The sequence below is a fragment of the Abrus precatorius genome, unplaced genomic scaffold (assembly GCF_003935025.1).
Source record: "Abrus precatorius isolate BTA unplaced genomic scaffold, Abrus_2018 Scaffold2, whole genome shotgun sequence".
In the NCBI taxonomy this organism is placed as follows: domain Eukaryota; kingdom Viridiplantae; phylum Streptophyta; class Magnoliopsida; order Fabales; family Fabaceae; genus Abrus; species Abrus precatorius.
The window spans coordinates 11,086,753-11,106,112 of NW_020874362.1; the positions used below are offsets into that span (position 1 = coordinate 11,086,753).

A 19,360-nucleotide genomic window follows, 5' to 3' on the forward strand; every position below is an offset into this window, starting at 1 on the left:
AAACTTCCTGTTTTTGCGATTTTAGTGCTTTTCTTGTGTATTTTTTTCAATACAGAATTTTCATCGTATAAAAAGGGTTAAAGACTTCCCTTTGACTCAAAAATTCATTTAACAAATTATTCCCTTAATTTATGAAATAATACACCCCCTTACTTGATTTTTGGTTTATCTTAGCTTGATCTTTATGAAATTCTCTCTCTCTTTCTCTTTCTCTTTTTCTCCTCTTGAAAATGATCTTCCACCTCATTTGGTCTCCTCTTCTACATGATCAAGGCCTCCATCAAGAAAGTTGATTGCCTTGTGGATTTTGTAGAATTCAGTGTCTACTTTAGGACCTTGACAGTAACTTGATGGATGATTCAACTTGGTGGGGGTTCATCGTGTGAGACTTATTGTAGAAGTATTTTAAGCCTACACATAACAATCTTTCCTAATGCCAAAATTACCCTCCATTATGACTCTTGTCTTTAGATTCCCTATCCAATTGTACTCAAATCCTCATGGTTGCTTTCTAATTCTTGTAGTTGCTTTAGAGTGTATCTTCTAGTCCCATTTGGCTAGGGTAGTCAAAGTCCCTAAGTTCAACATTGGATGAAAATTGAATCTTACACTATTCAAATTCTTAATCATGAAACCTTGACTTGCTTGACTTGCCTTCCTTTCTTATTGGTTACTTAATTCCAACTTCTTCCATACTTTAATTACTGGTCAATTGGCTTCTCTTTCAACCCAAAAAAATATAAAAATTGAATTGGATTGAGTATGTTACAAATTTTGCAAATTTTTGACACAAAATGGGCCATTTTCCATATTATATATGAGCTATTTTTGAGGAATATGGTTTGAGTTTTGTACTTCGATTTTTGGTTTGCTTCTTAAATGTCTATATTTGGTCCAATAACTTACCATAAAAATTTCAGAATTTATCTCATTTGTTTGCTTCTCCAAAATGGGCCTCCATTCTAGATATTTAGGTCATTTTAGTCAAATTTTTTATATTTATTTATTTTATATTTTTAGTTCTTTCTAAACTTCTTATAATTCATATAAAACTATGTTAGATATTTTAAAATTATTAAATAAAATTTTTAGATATTTATTTTCTTTTTATATTATCATATTTTTTACTGATTAGATCCGTTTCAGTAAATTTTATTAAAGAAAATTTTAGTTTTAAAGTTTCTATGCTTATTTCTTATTCAATAAAATTAATATAATTTAATAATAATTTATAGAGTGAAAGAAATTTGAAGTGTTATAAGAATCGTAATTATTTTTTCATAAGCTCTTTCAAATTCTTATGCCCATATAAACATAAATAAATAAAAATTAGCAAAGAATCTATTTTGATAAGTTAATTAATTCTAATTTATAATAAAATTAATTCTTAAAAATTTCTTATAATTTGATTCTATCCAATTTAATTTAACTTAATTTTGTTTTTTAACTCTCATTTTTTCTTTTCTTTTTTTCTATTTATCATAATTTCATTTTTTAATTAAGTATGCTTAGATATATTCAATGATTCGACATTCAACAACACAATTCCTATAAAAAAATAATTTTTTATTTTATTTAGCAAAATCATGCATCTGTGACGTATAAAAAAAATTAAATTAAATAAATATAAAATTTTGAGGGACTATTAAGTTTTCAAATTTTCCAAGTCAAATTATTCTTTCATTTGGCGTATTATATGCAAGATTTAAAAAAATAAAATTAAAAGTAATATATTTTAACCTTTTAATTTTAATTCATGCATGATCAATATTTAAATTATAAAAATATGTTGAGATGAAATGATTTAATTTAATATTTTATTTCACTGTGTGAATGGTGATTATTAGTACTCATATTTTGGAGTAGATTTAGTTATTTCTAACGGTTTTTTTTTTTTTAAAGTTTATAGCCATATATTGTTTAAGTTTGTTATTTACTTGTAATAGCATGAGTATCATTTAAATTAAAATATTTTTTAACAAATAATTAAAAACATATTGTATTACTAATTTTAAAATTAAAAAATTTACAAAAAATAAATTTATTATTATTAATAATAAAAATTCTATTATATGAAATCAAATTTAAAAATTATAAAATAAAAAATTTAAATAATATTGAATAAAAAATAAACATATAAAACAGAAAAGAACTACTTGATATCATGAGAAAAGAAGTAATTTCTAAAAAATACTTAGATATTTCTGAAGACATATTGCTTCAAAAATTAATGCTCACAAATTATATGTAGAAGGCATATTGTTTAAATTTGTTATTTGCAAGCATTTTTTTGTGTGAATTAAATGGTACTATTAAATAAAAATATTTTTTAAAAATGATTATAAATATATTGTATGTTAAATTTCAAATTTAATAAATTTATGCTTTTAAAAAAGAATAAATGTTATAATTGTTAATGATAAATATTCTATTATATGAAATAAAATTTTAAAAAATAAAGATTTAATATTGAATTAAAATTAAATGTATAAGATAGAATAAAATCACTTGATTTTAGGAGAAAAGAAATAATTTTAAAAAATACTTGCATTTGAAAATAATCTTAAAAATTATACATAGAGGTTGAATTTTTTGTGTATTGCCCTAGTATTATTAAATTAAATTAATTTGTAATAAGTAATTAAAAATAGATTGTTATGAATAATTTTACATATAAATATTCTATTATATTAAGTAAAATTAGAAACAAATTTATGATTGATTGTTTAATTAAATTTGTTATTTACTAGTTTTTTTCCTTGAACTGTATGTGTTTCATTAAATTGAAATATTTTTAATGAATAATTTAAATATATCCTATGGAAAATTTTGAATATAATAAAATTTATACATTTAAAAATAGAAAATATTATAATTATTAAAAATAAGTATTCTATTGCCTGAAAGAATTTTTTGGCACAATTATTAAATAATTAAAATACATAGTATGAATAATTTTTAATTTAGTAAATTTTATATACTAAAAGATAAATATTATAATTATTAATGACAAATATTTTATTATATTGAATCGAATTACACAAAATTATAGATGAATAAAATATTGATTTTTAACATTGTTTTTGTGTATAGTGAATGTTCAGTTTTTATTAAAGATTTTTGGCTTGAGATTTAAAAATATTAAACGGGTACATGGAAATACTAATAGTAATAATGACAATAATAGGGCATGATAGGAGGAGGAGAAGGAATGAACGGAAACGTATGATATTGAAATTGGTTTGTTGTGTTGTGAATCGGAATCAGGAAGAAAAGAATCAGTCCCTCTCGTCGATCTCGCAACCGCGCCAGAGGGATCCATGATACTCTTGCAGTCTCATTCAAGATTCTTGCTCCACACCTTGTTGAATCGGGCTCAGAAGTACGTTCCCATTCTTCACTTCTTCTTCATTTCTCTTCTATATATATCATTATCAAAATGACTTTGGCTTGTTGGAACATAATCGCTTTGTCAAATGCGAAATCGAGGATTTAAATTGCTGTTGAGTTTTAGTAGGTTGTATTTTGTGGCCATACATAATGTTGAAGTCAAATTCTCACTTTCTGTACTGCCTGAAACAAACCTGTTATCGGCTTGTGAACATTGAACAAGTTATGTAACGTGTTTACTAATTCCATGGAGTTCAGGATTTGGGCTCAGTCAACAATGAGGTGCTTTTCCATAAAAAATAATTTGTCATTTGATTTTCTTTCTGTGATTCTTGTATTAGAAAAGAGAACCCCCGTCCCTACTTTCTTTTCAATTGCTACCACCCTAAACCAAGCTGTACAACCGTCTATACCTCTCAACAAAAAGATTTGTTTTGCCCTGCCTTGCTTAGAAAAGAATACTGATGGAGATGGAGAGAATGATGTAGAATGCTCCTAAAGTGGCTTCATAGTGTTGCGTATCTCCCTCCAAATGCGTGACTCTCTTGGCTTGCTCCTAAAGACATCAACCCTGCTGCACACCAGAGAGAGAAGAAAGGAGAGCAGGATGGCACAACTAACAATCTGACATCTCAATTCCCTTCTACAAGTTTGTCACACCATAAACTATTACTGCCAAATACAAAATTAATATAAAATTGCTTAATAACTTACTAATACAATATTGTAACTGCCTAATTCAGAACTCGGCATATCAAAGAATGAGGAAAGTCACCTTTAGGAGCCAGGGCTCTAAAACCTTGTTATTAGGTTTAGAGAAGAAAGTAGGGCAAACTGCAAATAAGTACCTTGAGTTTTGGTTCATTTGAACATTAAAAAGGGGTATTTTGACTTTAAGGTTTTCAATATGTGCATAATAAACCCTCTGTTAATTCATTTCTAAAATTATCCATATAAAAATGTAAATTAGCACTCTGAAGTTTGAATTATGTGATTTAGTCCCTAATCCTAACCTTTTGAAAATTGCAATTTAGGGTCTAAAATTCTAAATCACACGATTCAAATTTTAGGTACTAAATTGAATTTGCATAGATATGTTATTTTACAGATATTGAAAACCTTAAAGGACGAAATGCTCCTTTTTAAACTTCAGAGACTACTTGACCCAAACCTCAAGGTGCTAATTTGTAATTTTCCCAAGAAAGTATGCAGAAGCCATAACTTGAATTTGGCTAGGCGCGCGCGCGCACACACACACACACACATATATAGAGAAAGAGAGAACTTGCAATTAGGTCTTCCAAAGTTCTGTTTCAGACAAATGCACACAGATAGAGCCTTTACTTTGATCCTCCAAAGTTATATGTCTTCCAAAAAAAATTGGGTTACCAAATTAATTTCTACGTTTAAATTGTCACCATATTAGTCCTTTAAAGATTTTGTCATCAAATTTGTCTTTCAAGTATTTAGTATAAACCAAATTAGTACCTTAAAGATCCAAAATGTTGCACTATTGGTCTTTATGAAAGACTAAAGTGTTGGAAAAAAAGGGGATAATCTCTGAGTGTCTAATTTGGTGATAGGTTGAACATTTGGGGGAAAAGATCTAAATTTTCACCAAATTGGTCCTTATGGAGGACGAAGGTCAACAGGAATATTTGAGAATTGAGTTCTTAAAATATCCCGAAGATAGTATTGGAAGCCTTAAAGGATGAGAATTGAGTTCAAGCTATGAATGAAGAGATGGATGCACTAGAAAAAAATGTCACTTAAGAGATTGTAGAGTGACCTAAGGACAAGAAAACGGTGGATTACAAGTGGATCTACACAATTAAATATTGATTAGGTGGTATGCTTGATTAGTACAAGGCTAGACTAGTTGCAAAAAGATACACTTAAACCTATGGAATTGACTATAAAGAGACTTTGCACCAATGAAATTGACTATGAAGAGACTTTGCACCAATGGCAAAAATGAATTGACTATCCTTTTAGTGGAAACATACTATGGTTGGAGGTTGCACCAATTTGATGTAAAAAATGTCTTCCTACATGGAGACTTAGAGGAGGAAGTGTCTATAAATATTCCTTACTTAGGGTACGACACCATTGATGGCGGAAACAAGGTATGTAGATTGAAGAAAGCTTTATATGGACTTAAACAGTTTCCTCGTGTTTGGTTTGGGAGGTTTACTTAGGCTATGGTGTCCTTAGGATACAGGCAAAGTCAGGGTGATCATACTTTTTTCATAAAACACTTGCAAGATGGTGATAAACTAACTTTTTGTTAGTTTATGTGGATGACATGATCATTGTAGGTGATGAAGAAATTGAAAAACAGAGCTTGAAGGGGAAATTAGTTTCTTAGTTTGAGGTGAAGGATCTATGAAAACTCAAGTATTTCCTAGGAATTGAGGTGACCTACTCTTAACATGGAATTTTTTTTCTCTCAGAAAATATGCGATCTTCTTAGGGAGACGGGAAAACTAGGTTGCAAAACTACTAGCATCCCTATAGAACAAAACAACCAGATAGGAAGAGAGGAGAGCTTTAGACAAAACAACCGTAGACAAAGCTCAATACAAAAGGCTAGTGGTAAAGCTAATCTATCTATCTCATACTAGACCTAACATTGCATATGCTGTTAGCATCGTTAGTCAATTCATGCATGATTCACATGAAAGACTTTTACAAGCAGTGAACAAGATCCTCATCCTCCAATATCTGAAAGGATGTCTTGGATGAGGCATGCTCTTGAAAAAGGGAGAGACACTCTTTGAAAATATATACAGATCTGACTATGCAGGTTCCATATAAAGATTGATCGGCATTTCATTAAAGAGGAATTGGATAGTGGTTTCATAGCTACCACTTATGTCCCTTCTCGTGATCAACTAGTAGGTATGTTCATTGAGGGATTGGCAGCTGAGCAGTTTCAAGATTGAGGGGGAGTATTGAAAATAATAACATTATTATGATTTATTGTAAATATTTATTATATTATTTCTTTAATTATTTGTTATTATCTCTAAGATTATTAGAGGATATTCTAGGATATTCTCTCATGTAAATATTAGGATTAGACTCTTATATATACATGTAAATTTTAATGTATTGAAATAAGAAAAGAATTTTAGTATTTCCAAGTTCTCTGACTTGCATTTTATCTTTTCTATATACATGTATCCCAAAAATACATCCTAACTATAAATTTGGGTGGTACAAAAAACATTTCTTATACAGTTGATGGTAATATGTACTTCGAGCCAAAGAGACCACCTTTTAAACTCCATTATGTGTCGTTATGTGAATTGATTTTTTTCCTTTTTCTAATTGAGCAAAGTGATATTTACCTAAACTTCTGCTTTAATGATTTGTCTCACAATTTCAATGTTGATTTCTGCTTCAGTCTTGAAAAAGGAGTTGAACTGGATCACCACTGGGTTGAGTTTGATGATGTTCGATATCATATTCAGGTAACAACATTTTTGATGTAGGCAGTTATCATAGAAAATATTTGGATGACTACCTTTGATTCCATAACATTGCTGGCTAAATTTAACTCTATATTGTTTTTGTTAAATATAAGTAGGTTTTTGACAGTTTTGGGTTGCAAATTGACCAAGCAAAACTGATTGTAGGTGTCAATGAAAAATCCTCATGTTTTGTTGCTATCAGTATCATTGCCAGCTCCTTCTTCAGAAACTATTTTTGTCTGTGGACTTCCTTTTGGAGCCATTGAAGCAATAAAAGCTGCATACGGTAATCTTGTGCAAATTCTTGATCCTCCAAGAGATGGCTTTAACCTCACATTGAAAATAAATCTGTCAAAACTTCCTGCAAATCAAGGTACAAAGTGTTCTATACAGGTTGTTATCGTAACTTTCCATTTCCCTTTCTATGAGAAGTTTTTCCTCTTAAGCGGAATTTGTTAGCTGCTCTACTTTTTATGCATTAGGACAATTGATTAGTGTACATTTTGATTATATTCTTTGAACCTTTGTTTGGTTTCAGGAATTTATTTATATTTAGATTAATTAGGTTTTTTAAAATAAATTTAGTTGAGCCACTTGGTTAATTGTTACAATTTTCAAAATGGATGTGGGTATGAGTCTGAATCCATAGGGTAATTTAATTAATATGGTATAATAGCATATATACCATATGCTTTGGATTGTCTATATTTTGAACATTTTTTATTTGCTGTTTCGGTTCATCTTAATGTTTTAATGTGTAACCTAAAGGAAAACTATAATTGTAAACTCCAAAAATTGTTCTCTTCTGATCAATGCGAAAGCTTTCTCAGCTCAATAAGTGAACAATTGGTGGTTATATATGGCCCTATAAGATCATTCCTGGGTAATTCTAAATTTCTAATCCAGCAAGAGTAATAAAAAGAACCGTACTTCACAATTTCAAAATTACAAATAAAATAGATTATCCTAATTCCCAAGTTTAGCATAAAATTCTAATAAAAATTAAACTTTGTTCTTCATCACGTATTCATATAGGGATCCCTTTCCTTGATTCCTTTGTACACAGGTTTTTGATTATTTGATGACTTCACCACATTTAAGTTAACTTATCAATGGACGCTTATAGTGTTTTATTAGCCATCAGTTTGTGCTGTATATTTGTCTCTATCTTGTTAAGATTTATTGTAATTTGATGTGAATATGACTGTGGATTGCTAAGGTTACTGCTTGGTGGTGGAAGAGATTATATACTATTTTGCTGGAAATCTTGGTTGAAAATGTTATTTTTTAATGCAATACAAGTAGAAAGTAATGATTTATTGGATGGTTCCTCGACAGGGGCACTTTTGGAATTATGTTATCATTGTTATGTGGTTTATTAGAATATTCTATAGGATATCTCAATATCATCACAATATCTTAGAGTTGTTTAAAGTATTTTTGATGATATTCTTGGAATAGATTTCATATTTTTCATATTTCATAATTTGTTTCCTTATTTAATTAATATTAGAAGTCTTCTATTAGTATAAATAGAGCTTAATGTTTGTTTTTTTGTTACACATCCAATACTCATCTCATATCATGTATTCAGTCTCTATTCTCTGTTTTTCCTCCCTCTTCCTGAAACACCAATTTTAACAGGATTCAATAGAAATTGTATACTATGGTTCCGGTTATTGCAGTAGCAAATTAGACTAATAATCTAGAAAATCAAGAAAGCATGTGAATTCATGATTATGCCTTGTTTGTTACACTAGCTTGATGGTCTGTTGTCCATTGAGCTTGAAAGAGCTAACTCAGGGATGCATGAGGTGAAAATCTCAAATATAGAGGTTGGTTCTGTAAACTGTAAAGTGGAGGTGAGGTTGGTTTATTTGCCAACTTCTACTGTTGCCCAAATGCTAGATTTTACCTCATGTAAAATTGCTGGTAGTTGGAGTTCATAAAAAACAATAATGGGATATGATTGATGATTCTAAAACTGGAATTTTCGTTCATTCTCATCCTTGTTCAATTTTTTGAGGGCATGCTATCATGAAAATGGAGGGAATTAGGGTATGTTTGGACAAGCTTTTAAAAAAGGAACACTTCTATGATTTATCTTGCTTTTCATCAGCTACTCTTTCTAACTTCTAATTTCTCAGAAAAGCACTAAAACTACCTTTCTCTTGCCCCGGGGTGGGGTTCAGAACAGCTTGTTTGATTATCCTAATTTTTTTAGTAATGATTTTTGGTTAAAAGAAAAATGCAACATAAAGTGGCCCTTTGTCTAACATCAGTCTTTTTTCTGTGGCACAACACTTGATTTAGGATAAAATTAGCCATTTGACTTCTATTTGTTTCATTGGGTTATCTATCTCTTTTCTTTGTTGTCGTGTTTTTTGCTTATAATGAGGATTTCTTATCCTCCCAAGTACATGTAGGTTCAAAGGCTACAAAAGTGTATTTCTCCTCAATTGTGTATTACTATGGTGATTGTTTATAGTTGGTTATTCATCTCCTCATGGAATAGATTATTCAGCTCATGCAAATTTTCCTGCTGTATTAATAAAGAAAATTAGTTTTAATTTGTCATGTGCCTTATGCTTTGATAAAGTTCATGGATAATTTTTTTATTTATTAGCATCTCGTAGTAAAAAGATAAGATTTTTATTCATTAGTTATATTATATTCTTTCCTACTATACTTTTGAATAACTCATGCTTATGTTCTAGTCTGCCTTGACTTAAAATTCTGGTTGTATGAAAAGAAAAGGGATTTCTGGATTCAATTATTTGGTTGTTGATGTCCTTTGACAGTTGGATGTTGAACTTGTGCAGAGCAAAGACATGCTTTATTGGTAAAAGTTGCATCAGTAAGGGAAGTCGTCCTTGGTGCACCGCTAAGAGTAATTTTAGAACATCTTGCTTCAAGAACTGTTGTGCCAGACATGGATCCACTTGTTGCCCTTGTTCATCGGCCAAATGAGTCTTTTTTTCTTTTTCATCAGGTCAGTTAGTGGATGCAATGCAACTTTCTTTTAAGCCTTTATTGCTGCTTGGAAATATTTTATTCCATCTTTTTTTCTTCCTACACTAAGGAGTAGTTTGATAACAACACTATGCAGGATTAATTTACTTGCTAGTAGCTTAAATGCTGTTTCCTCAACTTTCCTGTCAGATTTTATATGCACAATGTAAGTGCACTTTATTTGAAAAGAGAAGATACATACAAAGGAAGATAATAAGACAGTCTATTAAAAGGATACTAGATAGAGAACAAAAAGCAAGAAAGAGAGTATGAAGAGAGAGAGAGAGAGAGAGAGAGAGAGAGAGAGAGAGCTTGCCAATCCCTTTGCATTAACAAAGAAAATGATAGGCCAAGTTCTGTTGGGTCAGCTGAGGAAATTTCCTGAGACCACTGAGGGTTTATGGTAGGAAAAATGAAAGACAGACCAAGTAATTCTGTATGAGGCAGTTATATTTTATGGTACGACAGTTCCACTGTCTGGTAGGGGAGAGTTTGAGAAGAAAGAAATTCAAGGAAGAGAAAACATGAAAATCAGAATCTCTTCTTTTGTTTGGAACTAGATGAAATGAGGTGAGAAAGAAAAGAAATAATGGGACCTACACATGAATAAAATCTCTCCTATTCAGAAATAAAAGGGGAGAGAAAAGGGCACACATACTATGAGATACCTATTTCATCCTAAAAGCTAAGTTTGTATTTCCACCACACTGGACAAAAACTTGTTTGGTATATAATACTATTTTCTTTCTTCTCGCTTTGTTGGTCAAATGGCTTCAACTCAAGAAGGGGGAGTTGAATTGCGTTAGCAATTAAAATCATAACCTTTGAATCTTTAAAAGTAAAGTTTGAAAATCCTTTTTCTATTGATGTGAAAATGAATTTAAATGTCAAATATCAGAGTAATAATGCAGCAATTTCATAGAACAGAGTCAACGCACAAAGAATAATGTCAAGACACAATCAAATTGCAGAAATTAAGGAGAGAAGGCTTAGAAGAATGCAAACCAAGATTTATGCTTGTTCACTTTCTGCTTATCAGACCAAAGATTTTCACTATGTCATCAATGTGTTTACAATTACAGACTTTAAATCATTTTTTATCTTGTTTCTTGCTAAAATTGTAATGGATATACTTTGTCTTACTCCTATTCAATTGAAAACCCTTTGACGCTAAACTCCCAAGATTTCTCTCACTTTTTTCCTTCCTATTATTTATACCTTACCATCTCTCTCACTTTCAGTGTGAATATCTTCTCTTTCATCTCACCAAGTGGGATGAGACTTTGTTGTTGTTCAATATAGAGGGATTAAGAGAGAGAACTAATCCTTTTAGAAAGAATTTAGATTGAAAAGCTTTTCATTCAGCACTTTTCATTCTTGCTGAATGTAGTACATGGATTTTACATATTCCATATATAGACTCTTTCTTGATAAACTTAGCAGAGACTATTCCCTAGGAATGCAGCTTCCTAGACACAAATACCCATGAACTGTAAATACATTTGACCATGCAATACCTTCCTGTGTTTTCCACCTTGGTTTTGCTTTCTTATTGCTGGTTTCCTTTCTTAGTTCTATTCTGGGCCTGTCACTTAATCTTGTTTCTTCTTTATTTTTGTAATGTTCAACACTTGTGGGCTGTGGCTTTGCCTCCTCCAGAGGTGTTCACTGGGTTCCCTTCTTAGAAGTTCTGAAGCAATTCTTCAAGAGTGTCTTCAATATTCAACAGTGCTTCTTGATTTTGAAGTTCCATATCCCACCACACTCGCTTCTTATCTTCCTCTTCATGCTTCTAAGCTGTGAAATTTCTCCAAGTACTCCATTCTTGCCTCAACGCTCTTGTAATATGAAAGGATTCCCTGGATTGGGAGCTTTGTAATCAACTGATAGAACTGAAACAGATGAAATAAAAGAGCAAACAATCTTCACTGCAATGAATGACCACTGATTGATATCATGGGGATGCATAATAGATACAGAAGTATGATTCTCTTGCTATTTCCCCATGTGTTTGGGAAACCTGGACTCCCAATTCCAATGCTGCTCTCTTTTTTTTCTCGTATCATTTATACCTGTCATCTCTCCCTTTCTAACTATCTAACTAAATGTTACAACTAACTAATAGCAATTGGTGCGTCTTTGACTGGGGTCTGCTAATGCAAAGGTGCCAAATCCTCAGCATGTCTTTTAGGAAATCCCTCTGAAAGAGAACATGCTTTACATCAGACAGAATCAAATGCCTAATCTTATTCCATGTCATTGCTGTGTCAATGAAACTTCCTTAATCAACTAACCATGTAGCAAATATATTAGGAAATAGTACTTTTTGTGTGTTATGCAAACCTGCAACAATAGTTGCTGTTAGGTTTGAGTTGGGAAATAATAGAAATAAAACTTATTTTAATTTGAAATTGGAAAAGTCTAGTTTGTTTTGGTTTTGTTTATTATTTTTAAAAAGGTACGTTGTCTCTGGCTGCATCTTGACAAGATTGATGTTTGTGTTGTTAATTGGTCCCTTAGTTATTTTTGTGGAAGCATCTTTAGGATTAGATGATGAAACATTCTTTTGACAGGCTGATAAGGTGACTGTGGTGTATCCCATGAGATTCAACGATTCAATAGACATTGTCCTCGCAACTTCATTCCTGCAGGTATGGTTTCTAGGGTAATTCACATATCTCACAAGGGTTATTGGAATGAAAGAGAGTAGGGAGAGAGATAGAGTGTCATTTTTGTTGCATCTTGCAAACCATTCTTGTGTTGTGCTTTGCTCCTTTTTAGGTGGTTTAATTGTTTCAACTTTCAAGCTTTATTATAATTTAGGAATTTGTCGAAGCCAGGCGTACAGCTGGACTTAATAATACTCCTCCTTGCTCATGGTCTCTTACTCCTCCAATGGAACTGAAAGGAGTTTCCCCTGATGCATTATCTGCAAATGCAGGCTTTGTAACATTTGGTTAGTGTTTGAGAAAGTGTCACAATGTACATTTTATTTGATTTTTTGCTGTATCACTGCAATGTAATATGCTCAACACTGCAGTTATCTTCCCTCGTCATGTTGAAGGCCAGAAATTGGATCGTACAGTATGGAATCTATCAACTTTTCACGCCTATGTCAGTTATCATGTTAAGGTGTGAGTTTCTTTGAACCACATATCTTCAGTTGCATAAATAAATAAGACATTACTTCATGTATTCTGTATTAAGGCATGACAATTAAAATGCAGAGCTTGATTATCTATCATAAAGAAGATATTAACATCTTTGGAATTCATGATTATTTTGCATTATTTAGCTAGGGATTTAAACTATCGTCTTTGCCTAAGTACCATTAAAAAAATTCTGTTTGTGTTCTTGTAAGTAGATCTTAAAAGATTGAAGCTTAGGATGAAGTTAATTAGGGTATCCAATTATATAATGTGTTGAAAGAGAGAAAAGTGAGAGAACATGTGGTTAATTCATGTGTCTCAACTACACATCTAAACATATATTTATATTGGTAATAATAATAATTACAAAAAAAATTTAGTTACCTAATTAACATAATTTCAAAGATAAATTTCCCTATTATTATACAATAACAACAACCAAGGCTTATCTCACTAGGTGAGGTCGGTTACACTGATCACACGAAGCCAATAAGCTCGTCAAAAATCAAAATTTCAAATATTTGGTTAATAAGGTTTCTTTGAATAATTTTGTCTAAAGTTTTTTTGGATTCCCCTCGATCCCTCTTTACCAAACTAAGAGTTTTGCAATCTAGTCTCCTTGCTGACTCCTCCAAAGGTTTTCTCTGCACATGACCGGTCACCTTAGACAATTTTCAGTTATGTTTTCTATTATAGGTGCTCCTCCAATATTCTCTTGTATACTATCAATTTGTATCTTATCATTTCTCGTGTGTCCACTCATTCACTTTAACATTTTCCTTTCTGTCACTTCCACTTTTTTCTCATGTTTCTTTTAGGCTCAACATTCACTATCATATAGGATAGCTAGTCATATTGTAATATGGTAAAACTTCTCTCAGCTTAATAGGTACTTTACGGTCACGAATAACTCTTTATGCCTTCTCGTTTTAACAACCTAGCTTGTATTTTGTTAGTAACATTTTCATTAATTATTTTCATCATTTTGTATAATTGATCCCAAGCACCTGAAATTGGAAACTTGTGGTATAATATCATCTCCAAGTTTAACTTTCAATGCATGAACCTCATCCTGTTTTTTGCTAAACCTACAATGCATGTATTTCGTCTTTTACTCAAGTAAAAACTCTTAGATTCTAAAGTCTCCCTTCATAAGTCAAGTTTAACATTAATCTTTTCTTTCAAATCCTTGACTAACATTATACCATCTGCAAATAACATGTATTGAGTAATAATCTTTTGTATGTCATTTGTAAGTAAATCTAAAATAAGATTAAACAACTAAGGGCTCAAAGCGAAACCTTGATGTAAACGTATTCCAATTGGGAAATCCTTAGATACGCTTCCAAAAATTTTCACACATGTAGTTACCTCCTCATACATGTCTTGTATAGCTTGAATATATGCTACACGGACCCTTTTCTTTTCTAAAGCCTTCCATAACACTTCCATAACAAAGTGGAAAGACAAGTATAATGGAAAGGAGACAAGCTACATGTTAAAGCGACATAATGAGGTGAAAGATTATGAATGGAGTCTATATCTTTTTGAAGAGTAATAGAAAGATTAGGCTAAGGAGGCAAGGCCAAAGGAGGTGAGGGAGTTGGTGCCGTTGGTAAGTTAGAAGTCTCATCCAGTGGTGGCAAAGAGGAGGTATGATTCTATTTGTGGTCTACCTTGTAAAAGATGCTGAAGAGGATTATTAGGAGGAGATGGTGTCTTTGGTGGTTATAAAATAACAAGAACAAAAGGAAGAAATGAGGAAAGTGTGACAAACTCAAAAGGTGAAGAAGGAAAAGACTCAAAAAACGGAATCGACTCAAAGAAAGTGACATTAGCCAAGATGAGGTAGTGATGAAGAATTGAAGAGTAATAAACATAATCTTTTTGAGATCGATGTAACCCAGAAAGACAGTTGTCAATCCCTAGACTAAGATTATGAACAAAACAAGTGGATCCAAATACATAGGAAAGACTGTATAGACTAATAAAAAAGCATGATAGAGTGTAGTACTTGGTTGTTAAGGATAAAAGAAGACATCTGATTAATAAGGTAATAAGTATAAGGATAACATCGCTCAACGAAGAGGACTATTACCATGAAGAAGAATGTCTATGTTTCCTTTAAACAATTTAATTTTGTTGAGGGGTATGAGCTCAACAAGTTTGATAAAGATTGCCATTAGAAGTCATAAAATTTTGGAAAGTATGAGACAAATATTCATGAGTATTATCACTATGCACAATAATGTGAATAGTAACACCAAATTGATTTTGAATTTAATAGTAAAAAGATTAAAATATAGAAAACATCTATGATCAATTTTTTCATTAAATATAACCTAGTGCAATGGGAATAATCATCAACAAAGGTATCAAAATATCTAAATCTTAAGGTAGATGACTTAGACCCTAAATATTAGAATGAACCAAAAATAGGAGACAAAGCTTGACAGCCTTGACTATAAATATGACTAGAAAAAGGAAATGAATATATGCTTGCTTAATTGACATGACTCACAAGACAAAGAGGATTGCTTGGAATGACTTAGTACCATTTGCTGTCATTTTTGAAGATTGGGATGACCTAACAAACATGAGCAGGGGGACATGGTTGATAAAGTCCTTGTGTGACTCAAATCACCAATCATTCGTCCAAAACACTAGTACTGCAAAACAGTAGTGTTTAGAAAAGGATATGACACAATCTAAAGAACAAGTTAGACATTTAATGGATAACAAATTAAAGGGAGACCCAATAACATAAAAGACATTATCAATGGATAGTGATAGAAGTGAATGAACATTACCCAGACCCTGAGTTTGTATTTGAGACCCATTGGCCATAGTACCATTGAAGGAAGTCACTGTAGGCAGGAAGAGGATTAGAAGATGAAGGCACAACTGATGCTGTAGGCTTAGAACTAGCAAAACTGGAGTTTTAGCCTTTATGGGTGTAGGCTGGGCCGTGGGTCAACATAGAGATGAGAGAAACTGATGTGAACAGTGTCAAAAATGCCAAACAGCGGCTGTAGGAAGCAAAAATGAGCAAACCTACCACAGATCTGAAAGGTTGAAGGGAAGGGCAACGTCGTTGGTGTAGATGAGATTTCACCCCTTTCAGACCTTCAATGAAAATTAGGGCCTTTATTGGTTTTCCATTGTGTTACGAAACACCCACATCACTAAACTAAGGACACCCACCACTGCAGTCAGAAGTCTTCTATTCTAGTCTTTTGATGCTTTTCTGGTGATTACATCCCTTTTTTTTGCAATTGTGACTTTCTCTCTTAGTTCTGGCCCATTCTTTTTTTGTTTCCAGCCACATTCCAGTGTTTATTTGACTTTTTATTGTTATTATGAATATATCATGTATTGAGTTGTTTTGTATTTTAATTTTTGAGCATTTATATTAATATGGTATCAGTTATTAAAAGCTTAAATATGTTTTTGATCCTTACATTTTTGCAAGATTGATTTTAGTCTCTTTAATTATTTTAGTCCTTGATTTTTCTAAATTCAGCATTTTTTGTCCTTAATGATAATGTGGAATTTTATCTTATTTTCTCAAAAGCATAACAAATGTGGCCATCAACATTGTTAAATTGAAAGGGTGCATTTTCATTTTATAAACATTTCCTTTCTTGCTACATTGATACTTTCAATGTTTTGTGAGTTACTCAATCTTACGTATGTAGAAGTCAATTTGAAAAGCTATTATGTTTAAATTGTTCTCTAGATGGGTGCTTATTAAATAACAAAAGTCTTATTCCATCAAGTGAGCCTGGCTACATGGATCATATGATGTTATTTAGCTTGGTCAAAAACAATAAGATAGGAGCACAGTAAGTGTAAAATTTTAGAAATAATTTCAAATTACATGATTGGTTTTATCACCATGAAAAGACAAAAGAAATCAACCTTATCGATCAAATTTATTTTGATTATATTTTTGTTATAATGTGATTCAACCTTATCGATCAACATTCTGTGTATTCTATTAATCTTGACTTAAATGAGTGAAGTTTATCAACCGGCATATTTTCATATACAAGTATAAAGAATTAAATCTCTAAGTTTATGACTTAATTAAAAAAAAAATACCAGTCTGAAATGTTCATGCATTTCCTGGCATGTATTGCTTTTAAATATCGCATATAGATAAATTAGTAGATGCTAACCACGGACCCAATCTGTCATGTGCTTAGGGAAGAATGTTAGGAAATGACAAGTAAAAGAATAGTTATTTTACTCTATATTTACATGTAAAGGATTTCATTCAATCTTAAATAAAACTAAAATAATATTTTCTTGGTTTGCAAAAACTAATTTGTAAATAATTTTATAGATAATTTAAATTATTTATAGTATCATTTTTATTTAAAAACCACAAGAGAGGCCCTGGCAGAAAGTGTTGGTAGAGTATAGTGATTTGGAGTTTGTTAATATGGATTTGAACACTTTCTGGATAAGTTTTGTCTATGGAACAGATGAAAGGAGACATATTGCGTAAGTGGGGCATTAATTTGTAGTAGAAAGAGTTAGAAGCTTATGCTAATACTATTATACACTTGGCTGTACTATAAACCTGCATAAATGATGGGTGATGCCAATCTACATAATGCATATTTGTAACAGTGCTCGGAAGGATTTATGCACACACGTATGCGGCGTCGTGTGGAGTCACTGATTCAGGTAATCTTTTATTTACTTGTTTGAGTAAACTTTTTGTGGTATCTCATAGTAAATTTTTTTTATAGTACCTCACCTTTGAATGTGCTTGATTATGAAATGGTATTTGTATTAATGCTCAAGTTTATGCATTATTGAAATTTTTTTCATGTGTAGAGGTAGTTCCCCGTTCTCTTTTATAATTTATCGTCCTAAGACTGCTTTTGGTTGTCGCAAAGAAATGCACCTAGTTGGTGGATTTAATTGGCAGCCTAGGGCCCAACTAAAATCCCACATGTTATATTTTGTCCATTAAAGTATTTAAATTGTAGAAGTGAACTTATTCTGGTACATTGGCCCATGATAATCAATATCCGTGTTTCTGATTAATTGGCTTTTTGTCTGACATAAATCCGTTGGCCATTTTCTGTGCAATGATTTCCTGACGTGTTCACAGCATAACTTGTAACAAAATCTACACTTGTTTTTTAGGCTCTGGATCGTGCCAAACCAGATCCTGAAAATTCAAAGAAAACTTCATACAACAGATCCTTCAAACGGCTGGTTCGTAATGTGCATGTTTAATGAATGTTGTGATGGTTTTTCACTCGTGTTTTCTTCTTTTGTTTTACAATAATACTTATGTCTCAAAATTTTATACTGGGTTATATAGAGCCTCAAGGATTCAAGAGTCAACTCATTTTCATAAAGGTGAAGCATGATGAGAAAGATGTTCTGCTTCTTTTCGACTATAGAATCACCAACCAAAAAATTGCTATTGCATGCATGGATGTTCCAGATGCTTGTAACTTGAAGATGCGATTCTCCTCCTGAACTCTTCACGCTCAGTATCAAAGAAATTGCAGGCCTATTTTTGCAGACTGCTCCAGGAGCTTGTAATTTAATCATGAAAAAAAAAAGGAGGATACAAATACATGATAGACGACCAATCAAATTAGTTATGATAATGTACAATTGTTTATCATCTAATTGTGGTGTACTGTATATTTGTATTTGGGGTTACGTATCAAATATCTTCCATTTTGAGGGATTCATCTTTTATTGTAAAGTATCAATAGTATGTTGCTGATGCTAGTCTAAACTTCCAAATGAGGTGACATGGATGTGTTAGCGTTTGAGGGGTTATATAACATGGTGTAAGATCATGTAGCATGCATTTGTGGATTGCAGTTCAAAGTCATCGTTACACTGAATATTTATGCTCGGTATTCTCAGAACTACTGCATTTTAGTTGACTAGATATCAACGACTAAGTGCTTGGAAGCTAATAATTACATGAAATGGGCAACTGAAGGTTGTTAGGTAGAGTTATCAAGCGACAATATCTTACCTTACTTGATAGAGACTCCTCGATAAAACGTTATTTGCAGTTGTAAATTGTATTTTGTTCTATTTGTTTATAGTTTCGATACGGTGAGTTTGAGACTATCCTCAACCATCAAATTTTAATGAAATACTATAGCTAATTCAGCTTACAAAAGTGTTAAGCTATCCACAACTAAAACTTTATATTATATCTTACAATTACTGATTTATCATTATTACAACTCAAGTTTTCTTTTTCCAAGCATAAAATGGAAAAGAAATAGAAAGTACCTAAATAAGGAATAGAACTCTACTGTTATCAAAAGACAAATGAAG

The 19,360-nt window shown here is 31.6% G+C and overlaps 1 protein-coding gene across 1 annotated transcript; it reads left to right on the forward strand.

Annotated features, from left to right (window-relative positions):
* The first annotated feature begins 3,185 nt into the window (after positions 1-3,185).
* LOC113858195 (actin-related protein 2/3 complex subunit 2A) lies at positions 3,186-18,931 on the forward strand. Its single transcript, XM_027490710.1, has 10 exons — positions 3,186-3,382; positions 6,800-6,866; positions 7,032-7,239; positions 9,689-9,858; positions 12,452-12,529; positions 12,702-12,834; positions 12,919-13,010; positions 17,666-17,722; positions 18,191-18,262; positions 18,372-18,931. Exons 1-10 carry the CDS (start codon positions 3,321-3,323, stop codon positions 18,405-18,407), a joined length of 975 nt encoding a protein of 324 aa, XP_027346511.1. The 5' UTR covers positions 3,186-3,320; the 3' UTR covers positions 18,408-18,931.
* Positions 18,932-19,360: the final 429 nt, after the last annotated feature.